General features: G+C 40.7%; 1 protein-coding gene across 3 annotated transcripts in view; it reads right to left on the reverse strand.

Annotated features, from left to right (window-relative positions):
- Positions 1-25,634, reverse strand: part of Mtr (5-methyltetrahydrofolate-homocysteine methyltransferase) — a 161,761-nt gene that overhangs the window by 68,060 nt on the left and 68,067 nt on the right. For all 3 annotated transcript variants that reach the window (XM_045151421.1, XM_004662193.2, XM_045151420.1), the window contains exons 14-18: positions 25,047-25,187; positions 16,864-17,049; positions 6,925-7,104; positions 3,959-4,075; positions 3,586-3,726 (exon numbers count right to left, since the gene is read on the reverse strand). In XM_045151421.1, coding sequence (XP_045007356.1) covers positions 3,586-3,726; positions 3,959-4,075; positions 6,925-7,104; positions 16,864-17,049; positions 25,047-25,187 — 765 coding nt within the window. The remainder of the gene's footprint in view (positions 1-3,585; positions 3,727-3,958; positions 4,076-6,924; positions 7,105-16,863; positions 17,050-25,046; positions 25,188-25,634) is intronic.

The raw sequence follows: 25,634 nt of genomic DNA on the forward strand, positions 1-25,634 counted from the left end.
CACTCAAGAGTCATCTTACTGTATATAGCACAGCAATCCTCCCCAGCCAATGGAGGCACAGTTTCCTTTACAATACCATTTAATCCAGAAATCATATGAATTATATGGGACCATGGAACTTGACCCGTGTAATAATTTACTCACTAAAGGTCAGTGTACACCAAATATAAGAAGTTATGAATTATGATAGGCCATTACTCTACAAATGTAAGAGCAGAGAGCCTTGGAAGACCAAAGGCAAGACTGTTCCCACTGTTTTCTACAATGTAACAAAAACAGGAACTTAGGTATAGACTTCATTGTTTAATAAGAAAAAGATAATTTATTCTCTTATGAAGGAAAAAATTCTCAATCTTTATTTACCTCACAGTATTCCTTTTTTCATGTCCATCTGTACTTGGTGCGAACTGACCAATGTTACCAAGCTGGTAACTCCTAGGAGTTAGTGTATACCTGTTGAGATTATTTATTCCCTTAAAGTAAGAGAAGCCACCTTGACTGTATAGTCACCCACTAGACAGAGGAATCCCTGGCTTATGATAAGTCTTTGTGGTTAATTAAGGATTGGCTGGGGCAGGAGAAATAGCTCAGTGCTTAATGGCCTTTGACTGGAAAGACTGACAGCCCAGGTTTGATTCCCTAGTACCAATGTAAAGCTAGATACACAAAGTGGCTCATGAGGTTGGAGTGTTTTTGCAGTGGAGGGGGAACTGGTGAGCCATTTCTTTCTTGCCCTTACAATGCCCTTACAATGATGAAATGGATAATAAAGATGTGGTAATTTTACACAAAAGGAGTTTTTTGGTTAATAATTTATTTATTTGAGAGAGAGTGAGATAGAGAGAGAGGCAGAGAGAATGGACAGCCAGGGCCTCTAGTCACTGAAAATGAACTACTACTTTATGCATCGTGCTTTACGTGGGTACTGGGGAATCAAACTCGGCTCCTTAGGCTTGGTAGAGCCTTGACCTTTGAGCCATCTCTCCAGTCCTACACAGCGAAGTTTTATGGAAATAGATGGATCTGGAAAAAAATTATACTAAGTAAGGTCACTCAGGCTCAAAGTCAAAGGCTCATGTTCTCTTTCATATGTGAATCTTAGCTTCAAATGTTTAGATTTGTATGTGAGTTGGAATATAAGTCAGTAGTAGAGGCCAGGAAGCTTGAAAGAGGCTATGAGGGAGGAAGGAGAGGAAAGAATTAAAGGGAGAATATAGTAGATAAGTAAGTAGAGGGGCACAACATTGGGTACGAAACGGTAGAAGCAAGGTCAAAGAAAGGAATGGAGGACAGGTGGGAGGAGGGTTAGTCATTATTCAAGATGCTATGAATAGGGCTGGAGAGAGGTGCTTGCCTACAAAGCCAAAGGACCTAGGTTTGTTTCCCCAGTACCCACATACGCCAGATGAACAAGGTGGCACATGCATCTGGAGTTTGTTTCCAGCAGCTGAAGGCCCTGGTGCATTCATTCTTTCCCTTCCTTCATCCGTCCCTCCTGGACCTCTTTCAAATAAATAAATAAAATATTTAAAAATAAAAAGATGCTATAAATAAATCATATGGAAACCTACGTCTTCTCTAGCTACATATTATGTTAAAGAAGAGGCCAGCCAGGCTTGGTGATGCACGCCTTTAATCCCAGCACTCAGGAGGCAGTGGTAGGAGGATTGCCGTGAGTTCGAGGCCAGCCTGAGAGTCCATAGTGAATTCCAGGTCAGCCTGCGCTAGAGGGAAACCCCACCTTGTAAAACCAATCCGGGTGTTGTGCTGCACACCTTTAATCCCAGCACTTGGGATGCAGTGGTAGGAGGAATTCAAGGCCACCCTGGCTCGCACTATCTACAAAAGACCTGCATAATAGGAGGGAAAAGTGGTGACATCAAAATAGAAGAGACTAGTTGAAAAGAAGGGATTCAGTGGGAGGAGGATTCAGGAGGGAAGTAAGGGAGGGTGGTGGGAAGGAAATGTGATCAACATATACTCCCTATATATGGATGTTGCCAATAAAAGGTTTTAAAAAAATATAATGCTAGGCTGGAGAGATAGCTCAGCAGCTAAAGGTGCTTACCTACAAAGCCTGACTGCCCTGGATTAACTCCCCAGTGCCCATGTAAAGCCAGACACAAAACATGGTGCATATCTCTGGAGTTTATTTGCAGCAACAAGAGGCCCTGGTGTGACCGTGCTCACTTGGTTGCTCTCCCGTGCGCGCACGCGCTCTCTCTCTCTCTCTCTCTCTCTCTCTCAATAAATAAAATATGAAAAAAAATTACAATACTGAAAAAAATCTTAAGAAGGAGTAGTGTTAGAAATAAGCTTCTTCTTTCCTAAATGAGAGAGCTATGTCTTTCAGGCAAGTGAGGAGGAAGACGGGACAATATAGCACACCATTGGTTAATACTACAATGTCACAATTACAGAAGTTATGATGTCCTTCCTGCTGACCTTCAACAAGACTCAACTTTATTTAGTTTAATGAAGAGCCAATGCTAGGCAAAAGCTTGACCACAACAGAACTGATTAGTGCCCCCTTTTCTCCATGTTCAAAGAATAAGAAAAGTCTAAGTACTTGGTCTGTGTGCATAAAAATAGGGGGATTATATCCCAAGTTAAGGACCATGTAAAACCTCAGGACTGGGCTAGAGAGATAGCTTAGCAGTAAAGACACATGCCTGCGAAGCCTAAGGACCCAGGTTCAATGCTCCAGGTCCCAGGTAAGCCAGATGCACATGGTGACACACGCATCTGGAGTTTGTTTGCAGTGGCTAGAGGCCCTGGTGTACTCATTCTCACTGTCTCTCTCTAATAAATAAATAAAAATAAAATCTTTTAAAAAAAAAAAAAAACCTAAGGGCTGGGGAAATGGATCAGCAGTTAAAGGCACTTGCTTGCAAAATTTCACAGCTCAGGTCTAATTCTCCAGCACCCATGTAAAGTTGGATGCAAAGTGGCACATGTATCTGTGATTTCAATGCACCTACAACAATGGGTGATGGGGCTAAGAGAAGCTGAAGCTCCTGAGCCAATGTGAACTTCCTTTGTAGTCTGGCAGTTCATCTGTAGCAACAAGAGATCCTGTCTCCAAGAAGGTAAAGCCCAAACACCTAAAAGCTTCCTCTGACTTACACACACACACACACACACACACACACACACACACACACACACACACAAAACCAATACATACACCAAAATTTTTTAACTTACATTTTAAAACTAATTTACAGAAGCTTCAGTTAAGTATGTTGAAACAGCCTATGCATGGTCTAGTTCTCCTCCCCCACCCCCCGACTCCCCGAGATAAAGTCTTCCTCTAGCCCAGGCTGACCTGGAATTCATTATGTAGCCTCAGGGTGGCCTAGTACTCATGGTGATCCTCCTACCTCTGCCTCTCAAGTGCTGGGATTAAAGAAAGTACCACCATACCCAGCTTCCTTCTTGGCCCAAACTGCAACACCTATAAAACTCTCCAGTGATCAAAAGATATAATTAGGTACCAGCTTCTATTCTATAATAAAGGTCCAATAACTAAGTAATAAATTCAAAAACAGGAAAAAGTCATCCATTAGACACTTGTCTCTTTACCTGGGCATACCGTAGGAGCTTCTCAGTGGCCTCAGGGTCTTTATTCCAAATGAGGTCTTCACAGAGCTGGAGAAGATCCTTATGGATATCATCGTACACAGGGAGGTTGCCTGCATTCACTATCCCCATGTCCATACCAAACTAAGAGCAAACGAAAGGAAAATGAGCATTTCCATTAATGTCCAGGGGTCAGAGAAAAGTATTTTATGCCGTAACCTTGATCACAACTACTCAACTCTACTGTAGTCTAAAAGAGCAGTAGGTGAAGTGTAAGGGTTCTATGCTCCACAGAAACCTCTTTTACAGAAAGGACGCTTATCCTGCAGGCCAGTTTGCAAGCCCCATGATAAGTAATACTTGGATTGAGTCATACCTTGATTGCATGGTAAAGGAAAACTCCATGCATTGCTTCTCGAATGGCTTCCATTCCTCGGAAGGAAAAGGACAAGTTGGAAAGACCTCCACTTATTCGAACTCCTGGTAATGTTTCCTAGCAAAAAATTTAAAAGCATGAAAAAGTTCTCCTATTTTTCCAAAAGCTGAACTCAATCACACTAATTAACCTTTATATGCAGGAGTGGACAGTAATATGTGTAGTCCAAAGTAATTCAGAGTTTGTTGTTACTAGACACAGAACAACATTTGCCAGAGTATAGTGTCACATACTGTAGTTTCTTTTTCTATCATACAATCCCTCACCTTTTATGCTCCTACCATAACAGCTGTCTGTCTATCTCCCTAAGGAAAAATTTTAAATTCTGCTTTATCTCTGAGTGCCTCTATAAATGACCATGAGAAGGCCTAACAGTGGATATTCTATAAAATAGTTGCTCAACAGCTGGAGAGATAGCTCAGTGGTTAAGTCACTTGCCCACATAGACAAACAACACAGGTTAGATTCCTCAGTGCCCACATAAATCCAAATGCACAAGTGGCACATGCATATGGAGTATGTTTACATCAGTCTGAGGCCCTGCCATGCCCATTATGTCTCTGTCTCTCTATGCTTGCAAACAATTTTTTAAAAAATTTAAAATTTGTTTGATAAATGATGGGAAAAAATATATTCATGCATGTATACATGCAAACATGTTCCTAATTCATTGAAAATACAACTACTAGAAGGCTTCAATTGCTTAAATAAATAAACTCCTTGGCTCCTCACAAATTTGAAACTATATAAAAGCAAAGGTGGGGCTGGAGAGATGGCACTTACCTGAAAAGCCTAAGGACCCATGCTGAATCTCTCTCCAAAGAGAGAGATAAGCCAGAGGCACAAAGGTGACACAAGCACAAGGTCACACATGTGTGCTACGTGGCACAAGCATCAGATGTTAAACTGCAATGGCTGAGGCCCTGGATGGCCAATTCTCTCTCTCTCTCTCTTTTTTTTTTTTTTAAGAGCAGGGAAACTGAAATTTCTTCCCAATACCAAGCTTTAACAGGCATGGAGAACAATAGTTTCTCTCACTACTGACTCCAGTAAAAGCTCATTCAAATGTTTAAGCAGGCAGCTTGTCACTGTCTAGTACTGTAACTCAGTCATTCCACTCCTTATATGCTATAGCAAACTCAAGCACGTGTGCCTAAGATAAATAAACAAAAATGGCCACAGCATTCAGAGAAAAGTATTTTATGCCACAATCTTGATCACAACTACTCAACTTTATTGTAGTCTAAAAAGAGCACCAGATGAAGTGTTCATAATGTCCCAAGGCTGGAAACATACCAGATGTCCAGCAACAGACCAGATGCAAAAAATGTGATTCAGTGAAGGGGAAGAATTGGGAGGAGGAAAAGAGAAGGTGGTGAGAGGGGATTATGATTATGGCATATTGTCTATACATATGGAGGTTATCAATAAAAAGTTAAAAAAAGAACAATACCTAACTATGAGTGAAATGAAAGAATATTACACATTAATAAATGAACAAACAGGAGCTATAGCAATATAGATACATAAATAGACAGACAGACAGATAAGACAGATATAGTATGGTACACATGCCTATAATCCCAGCAATAGAACAGACAGATCATGAGTTTAAGACAAGCCTAGGCTACATAGTGAGACCCTGGGTCAAAAAAAACAAAAGGGTAAGGAGGGGCTGGAGAGATGGCTTCACAGTTAAGCACTTGCCTGTGAAGCCTAAGGACCCTGGTTCGAGGCTTGATTCCCCAGGACCCACGTAAGCCAGTATATGAATCTGGAGTTCATTTGCAGTAGCTGGAGGCCCTGGTGTGCCCATTTTCTCTTTCTCTCTCTCTCTCTCTCTCTCTCTCTCTCTCTCTCTCTCTCTCTCTCTGTCAGTTTGTCACTCATAAATAAATAGGGGGAGATAGAGAGATGGCTAAGAATGTAAGAGTCAAAGAATAGGGATGAGTGCGGAGTGCTGTGGAATTCTGTCTTCTGGACATCATGATTAAAAGATCTATTATTGGGGCTGAAAAGATGGTTAAGTTAAGTTGGTTAAAAGTGATTAAGGTGCTTGCCTGCAAAGCCTAAGGACCCAGGTTCCATTCTCCAATACCCATAAAAGCCACATACACAAGGTGGTACATGTGTCTGGAGTTTGCTTGTAGTGGCTGGAGACCCTGATGCATCCATTCTCATTCTCATTCTCTCTCTTTCCCTCTCTGCCCTCTCTCAAAAAATATAATTTAAAAAAAAAATTTTTTAAATATTACTGGGCTGTAGAAATGGCTCAGTGACTAAAGACACTTGCTTGCTTAAAAACCCATTATTGGGCTGGAGAGATGGCTTACTGATTAAGCTCTTGCCTGTGAAGTCTAAGGACCCTGGTTCGAGGCTCGATTCCCCAGGACCCATGTTAGACAGATGCACAAGGGGTTGCATGCGTCTGGAGTTCGTTTGCAGTGGCTGGAGGCCCTGGCGTGCCCATTCTCTCTATCTGCCTCTTTCTCTGTCTGTCATTTTCAAATAAATAAATAAATAAAAATAAACAAAAAAATTTTTTAAAAAACCTTATTATGGGCTGGAAATATGGCTTAGTGGTTAAGACACTTACCTGCAAGGCTAAGGACCCAGGTTTGACTCCCCCATGTAAGCTGGTCACACATGCACACAAGGTGCCACATGTCTCTAGAGTTCAAGTGCAATGGCTAGAGGGCCTGGCACATCCATTTGCTCTCTCTTTCTCTATCTGCTTCTCTCTCTCAAGTAAATAAAGTTATTTTTTGAAATACTAAAAGCAAAAGGAACAAGAATATCAACATTCCCAGCCAATAAATTTATGTGACAGCTCTAACCACAGACTAGACCCTTGAGATAAACCTGAGCTGTGTCTTGGGGAAAAAAGAGAAAACACCCAAACTTACTTTAATGACTCTGGTTGCATGGATAAAATTAATAGCATACAAGTTATGTTCTTCCATCCCAGTTCCAATGGTGAGGATGTTGGGGTCAAAGATGATGTCATTTGGATTAAAGCCCAATTTTTCCACAAGTAGATGGTAGGCTCGTGTACACACACTGATTTTCATGTCGGTTTCTGTTGCCTGGAGAAAGAAGCAAATACAGAATTTGAAATAAAAGGCAGTGTTTAACTATGCAAACAGCTCATTTCACTAAATCTCAAAGTTTATATTTCTTAGAAATACATTCATCAGGTTACTCATAGCAAAATAACCAGTTTAAAGCCGGGCGTGGTGGCACACACCTTTAATCCCAGCACTCAGGAGGCAGAGGTAGGAGGATCTCCGTAAATTGGAGGCCACCCTGAGATGACATAGTGAATTCCAGGTCAACCTGGGCTAGAGTGAGACCCTACCTCAACCCCCCCCCCAAATAATAACAATAATCAGCTTAAAGATGTCTTTATATTTTTAGTGTTATATTCCTTATGTGAAAATCAAATTTCATACATATACATGGCAAATTAATAGAAGCTTATCAAAAACACATATAAGGGAGCTGGAGGCTTAGCAATTAAGGCACTTGCCTGCAAAGCCAGAGGACCTAGGTTCGATTCCCCAGGGCCCACATTAGCCAGATGCACAAGGGAGCGCATGCATCTGTAGTTGTTTGCACTGGCTGGAGGCCCTGACATGCCCATTCTCCCCCCCCCCTTCCTCTGTCAAATAAACACATAAATATAAAATATTTAAAAAAAACATATAAGGGCTGGGGAGATGGCTTAGCAGTTAATCCCCCGAGGCCACATAAGCCAGACACCCATGTCTGGAGTTTGATAAGAGTGGTTGGAGGTTTTGGCATGCCGATTCTCTCTCATTAAAAAAAGCACACATGAGGGCTGGAGAGATGGCTTAGCGGTTAAGCGCTTGCCTGTGAAGCCTAAGGACCCCGGTTCAAGGCTCGGTTCCCCAGGTCCCACGTTAGCCAGAAGCACAAGGGGGCGCACGTGTCTGGAGTTTGTTTGCAATGGCTGGAAGCCCTGGCGCGCCCATTCTCTCTCTCTCCCTCTATCTGTCTTTCTCTCTGTCTGTCGCTCTCAAATAAATAAATAAATAAATAAATAAATAAATAAATAGCACACATGCCAGGCGTGGTGGTGCACGCCTCTAATCCCAGCACTCAGGAGGCAGAGGTAGGAGGATTGCCGCGAGTTCGAGGCCACCCTGAGACGACTCCATAGTGAATTCCAGGTCAGCCTGGACCAGAGTGAAACCCTACCTCTAAAAAAACCTAAAAAAAAAAAAAAAAAAAAAAAGCACACATATCAAAAACCAAACACTAATGGTCAGATTAAATAAGAAGTAGGTAGCTGAGTGTGGTAGCTCACACCTAAGGCAAGAGAACTATAGTGAGTACAAGGCCAGGCTTAAGTTATATCGCTAGTGTCAAACCAACCTAAGCTACAAGGGGAGATTATCTGGCTACAGTGTCCCAACTTGGCACTCAGATAACAATGATATATCTTCTTGGGTATTCCTGCAATAACATTCTAGGCAGAATCAAGGACACGTATATATGTCCCACCCCACCCGCCACAGCACTGCTTGTTAACATGTGCCTCAGATTCTAAATACAAAGTAGTATTATCATTCCCAAGGCAAGTCTCGTCCTCCCAGCTGCTTCCCCTCATCTCAGTCATGGCCTGCCTTCAGCCACATTCTACCACTTGCCCTCAAACTATACCTCCCCATGATGCTCCTGAAACCTGCCATGTTTGTCATCACACACACAGTCTTTCCAGTTATTGCTGCCAATGACCAGAACATACCAAGGCATCCCCTTTGTGCTTCCCAGGTGCCTAGTCAACTGCCTCCTCTTCAGAAGTCTGTCTTAATCACTTTCTATAAACCAGACCACTACCACCTTCCCCTCTACCTTTCTTCAGAGAGTATCTTTCCAGATATAATAACTTGGTAGCTAACATGCTTTTTTTGCTTGTATGTGTGTAGTATATGGTGCATCCACATGACCTTGCGGTTCCCCATACATTCCTCTGTTGCTCATTGGAACATCAGGTGTCCCTCTCAGTTGCGCTACCAGTTGGTCTTGCTTTATGCATCTTTTTTAATGGTTCTGGAGCTTGTGGGGCTCTGACAATTCTCGAGTCTCTGCTTCCCAGAAGGACTGGGATTACAGATGTATGCGCCCACCCCCAGTTGTTTCACATGGGATTGGGAGATGTGAACTCAAGTAGTCTCAGGTTCCCCTCAGACCTTCATGCTTGTGCAGGAAGCACACTTAACCACTGAGCCATCTTTCCAAGCCTTGTAACTTTTTTTTCTTGGAGGTTTTATTACCTATTATTTCCCCCCACTAGTCTTACTATGTCTGATTATTTGCTTGAAACTACTTTCTGAAAGAATAAAGGAATTTGTGAATGCTACTCTTACTTAAAGCATTTTTGTACTTTGTCATGGAAGCTCTCTTCAGATCAAACCTCCACAAACAGCAGAGCACAAAATTGTGTTCTGAATCTCTGGCTATTATTAATCCAATCTACTCTAAAGAATATACACAGAACTCAGAAGGCAGAGATAGGAGGATCACTGTGAGTTCGAGGCCACCCTGAGAATACATAGTGAATTCCAGAGCAGCCTGGGCTAGAGTGAGACCCTACCTTGAAAAACCAAAAAAAAAAAAAAAAAAAAAAAAAGGTATACAATAGTCTAGACTGGGCATGGTGGTGCACACCTTTAATCCCAGCACTTAGGAGGCAGAGGTAGGAGGATTGCCATGAGTTCGAAGCCACCCTAAGACTATGTAGTGAATTCCAGGTCAGCCTGGGCCACAGTGAAATCCTACCTCAAAAAAACGAAAAGTAAAAAAAAAAAAGACTATACAATAGTCCCTTCTTACCTGTATTTTCACATTTCATGCTATGTCACCATAATCAACCACGGCCCAAACATACTAAATAGATAACTCCATAAACAATTCTAAGCTTTCAACTACTGCCATTATAAATAGTTTGATAGGGCTGGAGAGATGGCTTAGCGGTTAAGCGCTTGCCTGTGAAGCCTAAGGACCCCGGTTCGAGGCTCGGTTCCCCAGGTCCCACGTTAGCCAGATGCACAAGAGGGCGCACGCGTCTGGAGTTCATTTGCAGAGGCTGGAAGCCCTGGCACGCCCATTCTCTCTCTCTCCCTCTATCTGTCTTTCTCTCTCTGTCTGTCGCTCTCAAATAAAAAAAAAATTAAAAAAAATATTTAAAAAAAAATATATCAGGTGTCAATCTTTAGGTTTTCACCTGAATGGAAAATAAATAGTTTGATAAAACCCTGAGACATCCTGTACTGTCCTGCTCTATCAAACCCAAGATGTGAGTCATTCCTTTGCCCAGTATATACTCACTATATACATTACCTATTTACTGTGTTGTTACCAGACCAACTACCAAAGTGCCTATGTTCATATACCTTTAATTAGCTTAGTAATTAGCAATTGGGAGATGCCAAAAAGAAGCTAGACTTTCTTTAAATAAACAACAAATTAAAAATAAAGTACTTTCTTTACAGGTCAAAGCTATTTTGAGAGAATTATTATATTATTATAATCATTCTATTGTTAGTTGTTAGTAATAGAATAGTCTCATTTTTCCTAATTTTTATTATAGGCAAGAATGTATAGGGGAAAGTACAGTATATGTAATATAGTGCTTATGTTTTAGCATTGTGGTGGTTTGATTCAGGTGTCCCCCATAAACTTAGGTGTTCTGAATGCTAGGTTCCCAGCTGATGGATATTTGGGAATTAATGCCCCCTGGAGGGACTGTATTGTTGGGGGCGGGCTTATGGCTTTATAGCCAGTTTCCCCATGCCAGTGTTTGGCACACCCTCCTGTTGCTGTGGTCCACCTTATGTTGGCCAGGGGGTGATGTCCACCCTCTGCTCATGCCATCATTTTCCCCTACCATCGTGGGGAGCCTTGAGCCTGTAAGGCAAATAAACCTTTTTCCCAGAAGCTGCTCTTGGTTGGGTGATTTCTACCAGCAATACGAACCGGACTGCAACAAGCATCCACTGGGGGTCCTGAACTATAACTTGGTCTCTTCCATCACCTCCTATAGCTGGTGGGGTTAGATTTTACCCCTTATTTGGGAAGTGAGCCCATGACTCAGTGGACTAAGGGGAATAGAAATGGAGTAAGCTTTGTAGTTCCATGTGCCCAGGTTTAGGGGAGGATATAATTGCTCATCTTCCTTAATTGAATTTTCTCCATAAATTTTTGCTTCCTCTGCTTTCAGCTGGTATGTGAAACTAAAAGTTGAGGCCAAGATGTGAGCTAGAAAAGGCAAACAAGAGTAGGTCACAGCACTGCTTTGCATCTTGGACTTCACCCTTCATGAAAGGGTCCAAAAGGGCTCTGGACCCAGCAAGCTCACTCAGAGAAAACACTAAGGGGTTAGAGACTACCAGTGCTACTGGTGCTTCTCAGTAACCTTAGTTGGCAAATGAAGGCACAGCCCTAGATACTTCAGACTCAGAGCCATCAATGGTACCTGGTTAAGTTGGGCATGTGAAATATGTAATGGACAGGAGTGTAGTTTAGGGTTCAGCATACAAAGGTAGCATGGTCTGTAAGACATATAGGAGCATGCTCATAGGACAGAAATTCATTTCCAAGACCAGACTAGAGTCACTGGTTATAAGCCTGGGCCTTTGTCAAATTGTTCTTGCAGCATCTGGTATAGTCCATGTCATACAAATGGATCTCAGATGGTGCGAAGCTCTAGAGTAGAGATCTCTGCCAGGACCATGTCATATTATGCATCATGTCAGCTTTTCAGAGGTCCCATCTCATTCCCCAGCTAAGGCTATGAAATATAATGGCAAGCCTCAATCATGCTTGGGGAGTTAACAGATCCAGGAAAAGTTCAGCAAAACAGCAAGATGGAGCTTTTCCCTCTATCAATAAAGGCTCTCCGCCCTGGCTGCACAGCAAAACAAACCTGGGATTTTTGCTTATTTTTCAATACTAACACTCCACCTTAACTAGCTGGATCAGAATTTTCAGGAGCCCTTTGTGCTGCTAATGTCTAGCCAGAATGGAGAACCAGGCAGGGAAGATCTGACCCATTTTTAAGTGGTTTGCTGGAAGATACTAATCTACAATGTCAAATATTAAGGTGTGAAAAAAGCAACACTGCATTCCAACTAGGAAAAAAATGAATCCACTCAATTCTCCTTCACAGAATGAAATGCCAGGGACATGCTAAGAAGCTGGAACACTTAGCTGGGGGAGGTATGCTATCCACATGCTGTGTGCTTTTCCTTCAGGGACATCACAAGCTTGGAGGACATATGTCCCTCATATCCCTGGCATAAAATGTGCTCTGAAGGTAAGCTGGTTATCTCTCTTTCTTAAAAACAGAACGTAAAATAAAATTTATCTTGTGGGCCAGAAAATGGCTCAGCAGTTGAGAGTACTTGCTTCCAAATTCATTTTGTGATGAAAGTCCCCAAAACAGAAAAAAAAAAAAAAAATCCATCATCTTAACTAAAGGTAGTGATCTACTAATGCCACTAAAAGGAGGGACCCGAAATGCAGAAATAGATATAAGATTCCAGTAAGGCTCAGAGAAGGTCAGTGAAATAAAATCTAAGATTAGTTCATCTGAATACAAATAGCCCCACTGAGGAGAGCCCCCATTGTGATGGGGTGGGGAAGAGGGAACATAAGAGTAAAACCCAACAGGAATATAATATGAAGTATGTTCATACAGGAAAGTGCTCAATTAGCAAATTTTTTTTTAAATTTAAGGGGCTGGAAAGAAAGATTACTCAGCAACTAAGGTACCTTGATATAAAGCCCAACAACCTGAGTTCAATTTCCCAGTACTCACATAAAGTCAGATGCACAAAGTGGCACACACATATGGACTTCATTTGCAGTGGCTAGAGGCCTTGGTATGCCCATTCATTCCTCCTCCTTCTCCCCCTCTTCCCTCCTTCCCTCCCTCCCTCTCTGGTGCACACCTTTAATCCCAGCACCCTGGAAGGCAGAAGTAGGAGGATTACTGTGAGTTTGAGGTCAGCCTGAGACTATGTAGTGAATTACAGGTCAGCCTGGGCTAGATAGGGCAAGACCCTACCTGAAACACACACACACACACACACACACACACACACACACACACACACACACACAAAAGAATTTAGGGAAAATGGAAACTACTGACTTATGTCTCAGAGGTGTTGAATTTATTTTATGAAGCCTATACCCTCACAAAAATCCAAGACATTCAACTAAATAAACAGCATCAATTCACCAGGTGTGGTGGCACACGCCTTTAATCCCAGCACTCGGGAAGCAGAGGTAGGAGGATCACTGTGAGTTCAAGGCCACCTTGAGACTACAGAGTGAATTCCAGGTCAGCCTGAACCAGAATGAGACCCTATCTTGAAAAACCAAAAAAATATTTAAAAAATAAATAAATAGCATCAATTCATCTAAATTCAAAGAAGAAATTGTTTATGGTTATATATATATATACACATATATGTGTGTGTGTGTGTGTGTGTGTGTGTGTGTGTGTGTGTGTGTGTATATATATATATATATATATATATATATATATATATATATATAAAATGTATATATTTCAAAAACTTGTGGCTGGGTGTGGTAGTAAACGCCTTTAATACCAGCACTTGGGAGATAGAGGTAAGATGATCACTGAGTCTGAGGCCAGCCTGGGACTATAGAGTGAGTTACAGGTCAGCCCAGGCTACAGTGCAACCTGACCTCAATTAAAAAAAGAAAAAATACAAGCCAAGCATGGTGGCACATGCCTTTAATCCCAGCACTCGGGAGGTAGAGGTAGGAGAATTGCTGTGAGTTCGAGGCTACCCTGAGACTCCATAGCGAATTCCAGGTCAGCCTAGGCTAGAGTGAGACCCTACCTCGAAAAACCAAAGAAAAAAAAATACAGCTAGAGAGATGGCTTAGCCATTAAGGCACTTGCCTGCAAAGCCTAAGGACCAATGTTCTAATCTCCAGGTCCACATAAGCCAGACACACAAGGTGGCACATGCACACAAGATGGCACACACATCTGGAATTCAATTACAGTGGCTGAAGGCCCTAGTGCACCAATTCTCTCACACATTTAAAAAAAAAAAGGCCAGTCTGTTGGGCTTGCTTCAAAAAATAAAAAATTAAGAAAAAGTGGCACATGCATCTGGAGTTCATTTGCAGTAGCTACAGGCCCTGAGCTCCCATTCTCTGCCTCTTTCTCTCACTCTCTCTCAATTAAATAGTCTTTAAAAAAAAAAAGAAAGAAAGAAAGAAAAAGAAAACTATGGGCTGGAGAGATGGCTTAGTGGTTAAAACACTTGCCGGCAAAGCCTAAGGACCTAGGTTTGATTCCCCAGGACCCACGTAAGCCAGATGTACAAGGTGGCACATGAATCCAGAGTTCATCTGCAGTAGCTAGAGGCCCTGGTGTGCCCATTCTCTCTCTCTCTCTGCCACCTTCTCTTTCTCTCTCAAATAAATTAACAAAATTAAAAGAAAACTAGGAAATCCCAGTGCCTGAGTAACTGGTAAGACATTCTATATTTCTCAAGGATAAATATAAATACTGACAAAACACCTAATCTTCACTATTTTCTAGGTTAAAAATAATTAAATTCAGTCACTCCCCATGGGGAGCAGTATCACCATAAAACAGAATCTTTGGGCTAGTTAAGGCACTTGCCTGCAAATCCTAGTGACCAAGGTTCAATTCCCCAATACTCAAAATAGCACATGCATCTACAGTTTGTGTGCAGCAGCTAGAGGCCCTGGCACACAATATTACCCCCCACCCCCCACCATGTGTGTGTCTCTCTGCTTGCAAATAAAATGTTTTTAATGGAATCTTTTTTTGAATCATTTTAACATAATGCTGCATAATGTGCTACATATGCCTGCCTTTGTAGAATGATTTTAATAGTTTACACATATTAAAACAAAAACAGCAGTCTTTGATATATGTGATTAATATTACACTGTCAAAAACTTAACATTATCAAAAATAATCATTTCATTTTGAAAAGAATTAAACCTAAAAAGCAATGGTAAAATTATCTTTCTTGTACAAATTTTAATGTGTCATATTTCTTGTTACAGTGTTGATCAAAGCTAGCAAGTTGGGCATGGTGGTGTACCCTTAAAATTCTAGCACTCTGAAGGCTGAGGCAGGAGGATTGTATGAGTTCAAGGCCAGCCTGGGCTACACAGTGTGTTCAAGAACAGCCTAAGATACATAGTGAGACCCAATCTCAAAAAAAAAAAAAAAAAAAAGAAAAAGAAAATTTCCCAGTACCCATACAAGCCAGATGCACATGGTGGCCCATGCATCTAGGGTTCATTTGCAGTGCCTAGAGACCCTAGAGTACCCATTCTCTCTCTAATAAATAAATAAATATTTTTTAATGTTTTGTTTGCCACATGGGTAACAAACATAAACCAAAGACCCCAAGAAAGCAGCTAAGCACTTATGTATGGACTCCTATGCTTTGTTTAGTAGCAACAGTGGTGTTCAACCTAAGGGAGTGTGGTACTTTAAACAAATGTCCCCCAGTAAATTCAGGAGTTTAATTAAAGCTTCTCAGAATTCCAGCTATCAAGCGAGAGGAGATGTCACTGGGATGATCTTAGAATCCACAGCTCTAAGTGTGAGTGGTGTATTTGGAATCCAGTCTAAACATAGGCAAAGTGCCTGAAATCCCCTGGAATTCCTAAGTGTCCTGTGTGGTATGGCTTCTGGGGTTTTTTGCTTGTAGCTGTCCTCTCTCCGCTTGGACCTGTGAAAGCAGGCCAGCTTTTTCTGCCATTATGGAACTTCCGCTGGATCTGTAAGCTTCAATAAATATCCCTTCCTCCATAACTGTGCCAGGTTTGAAGTTCAGCTGTCTACCACAGGGAAGTTAGTTCTTCCATCCAGCAGCAGCTGACTGACTGCTTATCCAATAGCATCTTTCCAGCATTTTGAATTGACAACATCTTCCACATGGAAAGTTTAATTTTTATTTATTTATTTATTTATTTATTTATTTATTTTGGTTCTTTGAGGTAGTGTTTCATTCTAGCTCAGGCTGACCTGCAATTCACTATGTCATTTCAGGCTGGCCTTGAACTCATGAAGATCCTCCTACCTCTGCCTCCCGAGTGCTGGGATTAAAGGTGTGTGCCACCACGCCAAGCTTCCTCCATATTCTTTAGAATTCTTCCACAATTCAATCTTTAATTGATGCAGATATTATTTTATTATGTGGCAGGAGATGGAGCTACTCCTAAAAGATGGAATCTTTAAGAGGTGATTAGGTCATAAGGGTTCTTTATTTCATCAAAGGATTAATGCCGTTATCAAAGGCTCATTACCCAAAAGTGTATCTGCTATAAAAGCAAGCTCTATTCTCTTTTCTTTCTCATGCCTCTTTACCTCTCCTCCAAAGGATAAAGCAGCAAAAAGGACTTTGATATTAGATTTCCCACCCTCCAAAACTGTAAACCAAATAAGATTCCAGGATTGATAAATTAACAAGTCTGTGGTATTCTATTACAGAAGCACAAAGCAGATTAAAGTAGGGATCTAATTTTTTCTTCCAAATGTATAACCAGTTGTTCCAATACCACTTCATCATTAACTTAGCCTTTCCCCTTTAATGTAAAGGTTTTTATTATATATCATATTTCCATAGAGATAAATATATGTATGTGCATATGTATTTGTGTACACACACACACACACACACACACACACACACACACACTCTCTCCTACTCCAGAGTCTGTTTTCTCTCACTGCTATCTCATCTGGTTGACACAGAGGCATTAGGCTAACAGAAATCACTCACCTGTCCTTCTTCATCAAAAGCCATGATCACCACAGCAGCTCCAAACTTCTTGATTTTCTTGGCCTTCTTCAAGAAGTCATCCTCTCCCTCCTTCAGACTGATACTGTTGACTATGCACTTCCCCTGGCAGCATTTCAGCCCAGCTTCAATCACAGCAAAGTTAGAAGAGTCAATACACAAAGGCACCTGACAGACAGACCAGAAAGATCATGGAGAAATCACAGAAAGACCCCAAGTCACCACCACTCCCAGCTAATAAAAACATTTTTTTTTAAATTTCTTTGAGAAAAAGAGGCAGAGAGAGAGAAAGAGAGAAAGAAACAGACAGATAGATAGTGGACATGCCAGGGCCTCCTGTCCTGCAAACAAACTCTAGACTCATGTGCCACTTGGTGCATTTGGGGAATTGAATCCAGGCCATCAGGTTTGGCAAGCAAATACCTTTACCTGCTGAGTCGTCACTCCAGCCCTAGTAGCACATTTTATGCTCTACCAATAGGCTAAAATTTGGCCTCCAGTATTTGTTAAAAAGTTTTAATACAGTACAAGGCCCCTCCCAAGAGCTCAAAAAAATACTTATTTCTTCTTTTTAAAAAATATTTTGGGCTGAAGAGATGGCTTAGCAGTTAAGGTGCTTGCCTACAAAGGCAAAGGACTCAGGTTTGATTCCCTAGGACCCACATAAGCCAGATGTACAAGGTGGCACATGCATCTGGAGTTCATTTGCAGTGGCTGAAGAACTTGGCATACCCATTCTCTCTCTGTCTCTCTCTCTCTCTCCCTCCCTCTCTCTCAGCTGAATAAACATTAAAATATATATTATTTTTACTTGAGGAAGAGAAAAGATAGAAAGAATGTGTATGCCAGGGCCTCCTCCTACCACTGCAAACAAATTCTAGACATATGCACCACTTTATGCATCTGGCTTTACATGGGTACTGGGGAATTAAACCCAGGCCATCAGACTTTGCATGCAAGCGCCTTTAACCACTGAACCATCTCTCTAGCCCTATTTTGTTGTCTTTTTTTTTTTTAATATTTTCATTTATTTGCAAGAACAGAGAGGAAGAGAGAAAGAGAATGGGTGTGCCATAGCCTCTTGCTGCTACAAACTCTACACCCAGGTGTCATTTTGTGTATCTGGCTTTACATGGGCACTGGAGAATGGAACCCAGGCCATCAGGCTTTGCTAGCAAGCCCCTTAACCACTGACCCATCTCTCCAGCCCACTCATTTCTTTTTTTTTAATGAATCAAAAATATAAATAATAGTATGTTAGAGGTAAGATTTTAAATACTTCTTTAAGCTTAAATTCCCAAATATTTGAGTTAATTCAGCTCACTAGAAAACATGTATAAGGGCCAGAATTTACATTCAAAGACAGGGATCAGTGAAACCAGCTCACTGGCTTCCTAGTTTGTACTTTTAAGCACCTAAACCCTGAGACAAACACCTCAACCAGAGTCATACATTCCTCATCTGATTTGGGGATTATTTAGCCTCATGCCTTCTGTGAACAGCCCTATAGCCAGTTATTCAATCAGTCATCACCTAGAGAATCAAGTTCCTGAGCAGGGAGAAAAAATGTTATTAGAAAGGAAAAACAGATCTAATACTCACTTCAACCTAAGAAAATTGAAAGGAAGGGCTTAAAGGAAGGATATGATTAGCAAAAAGAAATAAAGTAGGGCAGATGACCTAGGCCTGTTATCTAAGGCAGTCAATAAATAACTGACCCACATGTTAGGGCTCATATAGGGATAATGCTAAGGCAGAGAGGTCCCTGGCTTCACCAGGCCTACAAAAATAAATGATTCAACAGCTAATGATATAAGTGTAGCAAGTGCTAGAACAAGAGTAAAGCAGATTACCAAGACAGCTCATTTCAAGAACATCAAACTTAGGAAAAGGAAGATGGGGAGGGAGAATTCACTGAACACTTTCCCGGGCAAGAGACATTTCAATTGAGAAGTCAGAAGTTCTTTAAAAAAAAAAAAAAAAAAAAAAAGTACTTTCTTATTATTTGAAAGAAAGAATGGGTGTGTCCAGACCTTCAGCTACTGTAAACAAACTCCAAACGCATGCACTTCCTTGTGGATCTGGCTTACATGGGTCCTGAGAAATTGAACCTGGGTCCTTTGGCTTTGCAGGCAAGCCCCTTAACCATTAAGACATCTCTCCAGCCTCAGAGGTCACCAGTTCTTTCAACAACAACTCCAAAGAGAGCAAAAAGGATAAGGATTTGGGCAATTTTGGTTTTCCCTAACATACCAGTCATGAAGAGGTTTGCTAGGAAAATGGTCAAATGTAGTGGCAATATCAGGCAAATGTTTTTAAAAGCTTGTTTCGTTTGGGGCCCCAACCCGAGCAATAAAAATGTTATTAAAGCTTCTGGGTTTTTGTTGTTGTTGTTTTAAAACAGGATCCTGCCATATACCCTAGGCTGGCCTCCAGCTATGATTCTCCTGCCTCAGCTTTCCAAGTGCTAGATTACAGGTATGAGGCACCACACCAAATTATTAGCACATTTTTATGCTGAGCCACAAGTAGCTAAATTTGGACTCCAGTAAATGTTAGCAATGGGCCAAAATCAGGAAAGAAAAAACACTGCAGTAATTAGAACACTATATTATGTGAGGTCCTTCATAGCTCACCAGACATGACACAGCTCACTTATCATGACAATTCACAATCAAGTACAGCGAGTGGAAATGATGAAGGGAACCAGGAACAAAGGGTCACAACTAACCTGGGCTCTAAGGACAGGCAGATTTTTTTCCTACTACAAGGCTGATGAACAACTAGTCCCACCTCAGATTTGGACGGACTGCACAAGCCACGAAGCCTCTCTGAAGCAGCACTTTTCAGATCTGTGCCCACACAGGGTGGGACTTTTTAATAAGCTTAACATACATATGAAAGATGGGTGAAAATAATCTAGTGCTTCTGCAGACTTCTCACTTAAGTGCATACTGAAACCTAGTAAGAAACTGACAGCCCAACCTAGGAAATGCAACTCTCAGATCACTATGAAGTTTCTTTAAAAAAATAAATAAATAAAACAATGGCTAGAAAGATGGCTCAGCAGTAAAGGGCACTAGCTTACAAAGCCTGACAACTCGAGGTTCAATTCCCCAATACTCACATAAAGCCAGATGCACAAAATGGCACAAGCATGTGGAGTTCATTTTTAGTGGCAAGAGGTCCTAGTGTGACCCATTAGGTCTCTGTCTGTTTCTCTATTTGTGTGTCAAGTGTAAAGTACAATTTAAAAACAAAACAAAAAAACATTCAAGGTGCTGGGATAATAGCTCAGTGTTTAAAAGTGTTTGCAATGGCAAGAGGCTATGGCATACACTATTAAAAAAAAAATTCAAGACCCACTTTTCACCAGATTTAATGGCATTGAAGTAAGATAAGCTTTTTTAAAAGTTTTAGAATCTCTCACAGTATCTTAAAGAACTGACACAAAAATGTTCACTTTTTAAAAAACAGTACAGTGGCAGTGCCAGGTAACGGCAATGGCAGCTCCAGCAGCAGCAGGGCCAGGTCTGCCGGCCACAGCTGTCAGGCTCAGATTGCCCTGCAGGAAAAGCCAGTGCCCACCTCCAGAAAACAGAACAGCAGTCCAGGGACCCAGCCAGCCTACTTGAACCCAAAGGGCACCAAAGAGGGATGCAAGAAGGAGCACAGCATATCTGAGGCCAAAATCATCCAAAAAGGTAACTGGGATTACGCCAGGGAAGAGTCTCACTTGGTCACAAGCTGACTTGGAACCCTCAGCAGACCAGAAATCTTAACCTCTTTGTTGATAGAGGGGATCTGGTTGTTCTAATACCTGCTCTTATATAAATACTCAGTGCTGTTTTTCATTGAAAGTACACATTGGTTAGTTAAAAATTTTAGAATCTATCTGTATTTTGTTCCACTCAGCCTACTTGAATACCTCCATAGCAGGCAAACCCAACCCCTAGGAACACTTCTGTAGATATTCTGAGAGTCTTAAGAGCCATACCTAACACCTTAAGCTCCTACCCGGAAGATATATAACATCAGATCGATTGATACAGCTAAGAAAACCCAGCTAACTAGAAAATCCAAGCATTAACTTATTCCAAGATGCAAAAACATATACATGATAATACAAGAAACACCAAAAATCAAGATAATATAAATCCACCAAAAAGTATTACTGCATCAGAAATAACCTCCATTGAGAACGAGTTAGAGGAAATGCCTGAGAAAGATTTCAAAAGAATGAATGTAAACATGTTCAAAGAAGTCAAAGAGAAATCAAAGGAAAGAAAGAGAAAATCAAAGGAATCAAAGAAGACACAGGACACCAATTTAATGAAATAAGGCAATACAAGACATAAATAAGGAAATGGAAATAACAAAGAAAAAACAGTCATAAATACTAGCAATGAAGAACACAGATAATGAAATAAAAAACTCTGTAGAAAATCTCACCAGTAGAATGGATGAAGGAGGGGACAGAATATCTAAGCTAAAAGACCAGGTGGCAGATCTAATACAGTCCAACAAAGAGAAAGACCAACTAATAAAAAAGTATGAATGGGAACTTCAAGATATTCGGGACACTATGAAAAGATCAAACATACGAATTCAGGGCATAGTAGGAGAAGAATTTCACTCCAAAGGCATAGTAGGCATCTTCAACAAAATCATAGAAGAAAACTTCCCCCAAAAGGGAAAGAGGTGCCAATGCAGATACAGGAAGCCTTTACAACACCACCCCGACAAAACCTGGAAAGAACCTCTCCTCGCCATATTAGTCAAACTACAAAACACACAATCCAAAGAAAAAATACTGAAAGCAGTTAGAGAGAAAAATCAAGTTACCTACAAAAGCAAGCCCATCAAGAATACAGCAGATTACTCAACACAAACTTTAAAAGCCAGAAGGGCTTGGAGTGATGTATTCCACATTCTGAAAGATAACAACTGTCAACCAAGGTTACTCTATCCTGAAAAGCTATCCATTAAGCTAGATGGAGAAATAAGGACATTCCACAACAAAAGCAGGCTAAAGGAGTATTTGAAGACGAAACCAGCTCTATAAAAAATACTTGAAAGAATCTTCCATGCTGAAGAGAAGGAAAAGCACACATATAACGAACCTGGAAAAAACAAACAATACTCAAATACTAATTAACACAAGAGAGCAAAGGTAGAACTGGAACCATAAAAAAAAATGGCTAACATAAATACATACCTTTCAATAATATCTCTTAATCTCAACGGCCTCAATACCCCAACCAAAAGACATAGGTTTGCAGACTGCATTAAAAAGCAGGACCCAACAATTTGTTGTCTCCAAGAAACTTAGCAATCTACAAAGGATGGACATTATCTTAGGGTGAAAGGTTGGAAAACAGTGTTTCAAGTAAATGGGCCTAGAAAACAAGCAGGTGTTGCTATCCTAATATCTGACTAGGTAGACTTCAGTCCAACATTAGTTAAGAAAGATAAGGAAGGTCACTTTATATTGATTAAGGGCACACTCCAATAGGAGGACATTACAATCCTAAACATATATGCACCAAACATGGGGGCTCCCAAATTCATCAAACAAACGCTATTAGAACTAAGGTCACAGATAACACCAAACACAGTGGTAGTGGGTGACTTCAATACCCCACTCTCATCAGTTGACAGGTCATCCTGGGAAAAAAATAAACAGAGAGGCATCTGGACTAAATGAGGTCATAGAAGGAATGGACCTAACAGATATATGTACAGGACATTTCATCCAAATGCTGCAGAATATACATTCTTTTCAGTGGCACGTGGAACATTCTCTAAAATTGACCATACATTAGGACACAAAGCAAATCTTAACAAATACAGGAAAATTGAAATGATTTCTTGCATTCTATCTGACCACAATGGAATCAAACTACAAAACACTAGCAAGAAAAGCTGTAGAGTGTACACAAAATCATGGAAACTAAACAATACACTACTAAATGATGAATGGGTCAATGAAGAAATCAAGAAGGAAATCAAAAAATTCATAGAGTTAAAACATACCAAAATATCTGGGACACAATGAAGGCAGTTCTAAGAGGTAAATTTATAGCTTTAAGTGCTTATATTAAGAAATTAGAACGGTCTCAAGTAAACGACCTAATGCTCCACCTTAAAGCTTGGAAAAAGAAGAACAAGTTAAACCCAATATCAGTAGATGGGAAAAAATAATAAAGATTAGGGCAGAAATTAATGAAATAGAAACAAACAACAACAACAAAAAAAATCCAAAGAATCAATGAAACAAAGAGTTGGTTCTTTGAAAGGATAAACAAGACTGATAAACCCTTAGCAAATCTGACCAAAAGAAAGAGAGAAGAGACACAAATTAATAAAATTAGAGATGAAAAAGGTAACATCACAACAGATGCCAGAGAAATTCAAAAAATCATAGGGACATACTATAAAAGCATATACTCCACAAAGTATGAAAATCTGAAAAAAATGGATGATTTCCTTGATTTATATGACCTACCTAAATTAAATCAAGATGAGATAAATCACTTAAATAGACCTATAACAAGTATGGAGATCCCAGCAGTTATCAACAATCTCCCAAATAAAAAAAGCCCAGGCCTAGATGGATTCACTGCTGAATTTTACCAGACCTTCAGGGAAGAGCTAACACCATTGCTTCTTAAGCTTTTCCATAAAATGGAAAAATAAAAAATGCTACCAAACTCCTTCTATGAAACCAGCATCACCATGATACCAAAACCAGACAAAGATAGAACAAAAAAAGAAAAGTACAGACCAATCTTCCTCATGAACATAGATGCAAAAATTCTCAACAAAATATTGGCAAACAGAATACCAGAATATATCAGAAAGATCATTTACCCGGACCAAGTAGGCTTTATGCCAGAGATGCAGGGATGGTTTAACATACGCAAATCAATAAATGTAATACATTATATAAATGGACTGAAGGACAAAAATCATATGATCATCTCATTAGACTCAGAAAAAGCATTTGACAAAGTCCAACATCCCTTCATGATAAAAGTCCTACAGAGACTAGGAATAGAAGGATCATATCTCAATATAATAAAGGCTATTTATGACAAGCCTACAGCCAACATATTACTAAATGGGGAAAAACTAGAAGCTTTTCCAATAAAATCAGGAACAAGACAAGTACTGCAATATCTCTATCACACCTTCCAAGGCCAGGATCAAATGTGGAAGATATGGCGGAAAGAATGTAAAAGCCAAAGGAAGGTCAGGTCTCCATACAACATGCTCCCTCCAGACACAAAATGTCCTGGATATCCATAGCCTCACAGTGCCTGACACTACCTGCATAAGACCATCATAAGAGGAGGCAAAGATCATGACATCAAAAGTAAAAGAGAGATTGATTGAGATGGGGAGGGGATATGATGGAGAGTGGAGTTTCAAAGGGGTAAGTGGGGGGAGGGAGGGTATTACCATGGGGTATTTTTTATAATCATGGGAGTTGATAATAAAAAATAAAACAAGGGCTGGAGAGATGGCTTAGCGGTTAAGCGCTTGCCTGTGAAGCCTAAGGACCCCCGTTCGAGGCTCGGTTCCCCAGGTCCCACGTTAGCCAGATGCACAAGGGGGCGCACGCATCTGGAGTTCGTTTGCAGAGGCTGAAAGTCCTGGCGCACCCATTCTCTCTCTCTCTCCCTCTATCTGTCTTTCTCTCTGTGTCTGTTGCTCTCAAATAAATAAATAAAAAATTTAAAAAAAAATAACAATAAAACAGTGCAACAATTAATATCATATAAAGTCATCGTCTTAATCTGATATGCCTAATAAGGACTTAAGTTTCTTTCCACCAGTGTGGGAGGAATAGGAGAGTATATCCCATCTAAGCTGTAAAAAGTGGGTTCTCAATATGTCCATGCTCCTGAAGAAACTCACTATTTCTTGTGATCAACCACAGAAGCCCTGAAAATGGCCAAAGAGAAGTCTTCTCCCTCCAAAGTCTGTCAAGCAGATTGCCATTAGTCAAGAAAACAGACAATCAGAAACACGCATGCATCATCAGTCCAGTGAAAAGAACCAGCTACAGAGTGGAGAGATCAATGGGACAATTGGCAAAGCTAAATGAACGACAGAGTGAACCAATTAAACTCCCATGACCAATATAAACTTTGAATAACCTTGGCGATGTCAGGCTCAGAAGAAATAAAGTTGCAAAATCTGGTCATTGCACTGGGACCATCTAGCATGCCATCATCCATATTGATATCCAGCACCTGGGCTCCCAGTTCCACCTGCGCTTTGGCAACGCTCAGAGCTTCCTGCAGGAGGAATGGTAAAGGAAATATGGTTAGAAGGTGACTAAGAGAGCAATCCCTCTCCTACCCTCTTTTCTAACTGCACTAGACAACTGCTTCCTGACTCTGGGCCTGCTCCCCAACCCAAAGTATTCACTACAGACTAACCTTTTTCCCATGTCTCTTCCATCACATCATCCCACTACCTGGAATCCACCAAAGTTGGTTCCTCCCATGAAAAAATCCAGACCTCTCATTCCCACACAGTACCCACTGGACACTTTAACCTGACAAGTCTATGCTACAGATCACATGGTTCCTCTCTAGCAACACAATTCCCCTCTCTTCCATGTCAGTTTAAACTCAGTGCAAGTCCCATCTCCATTAAGAGTCCTTAAATGGTCCTTAGAGACTATCCAAATTCATGTACCCTGTCAGTATTTGCAAAACAGGCAGTGCTCATTATAGATT

This window comes from Jaculus jaculus, chromosome 6 (assembly GCF_020740685.1).
Source record: "Jaculus jaculus isolate mJacJac1 chromosome 6, mJacJac1.mat.Y.cur, whole genome shotgun sequence".
NCBI lineage: Eukaryota > Metazoa > Chordata > Mammalia > Rodentia > Dipodidae > Jaculus > Jaculus jaculus.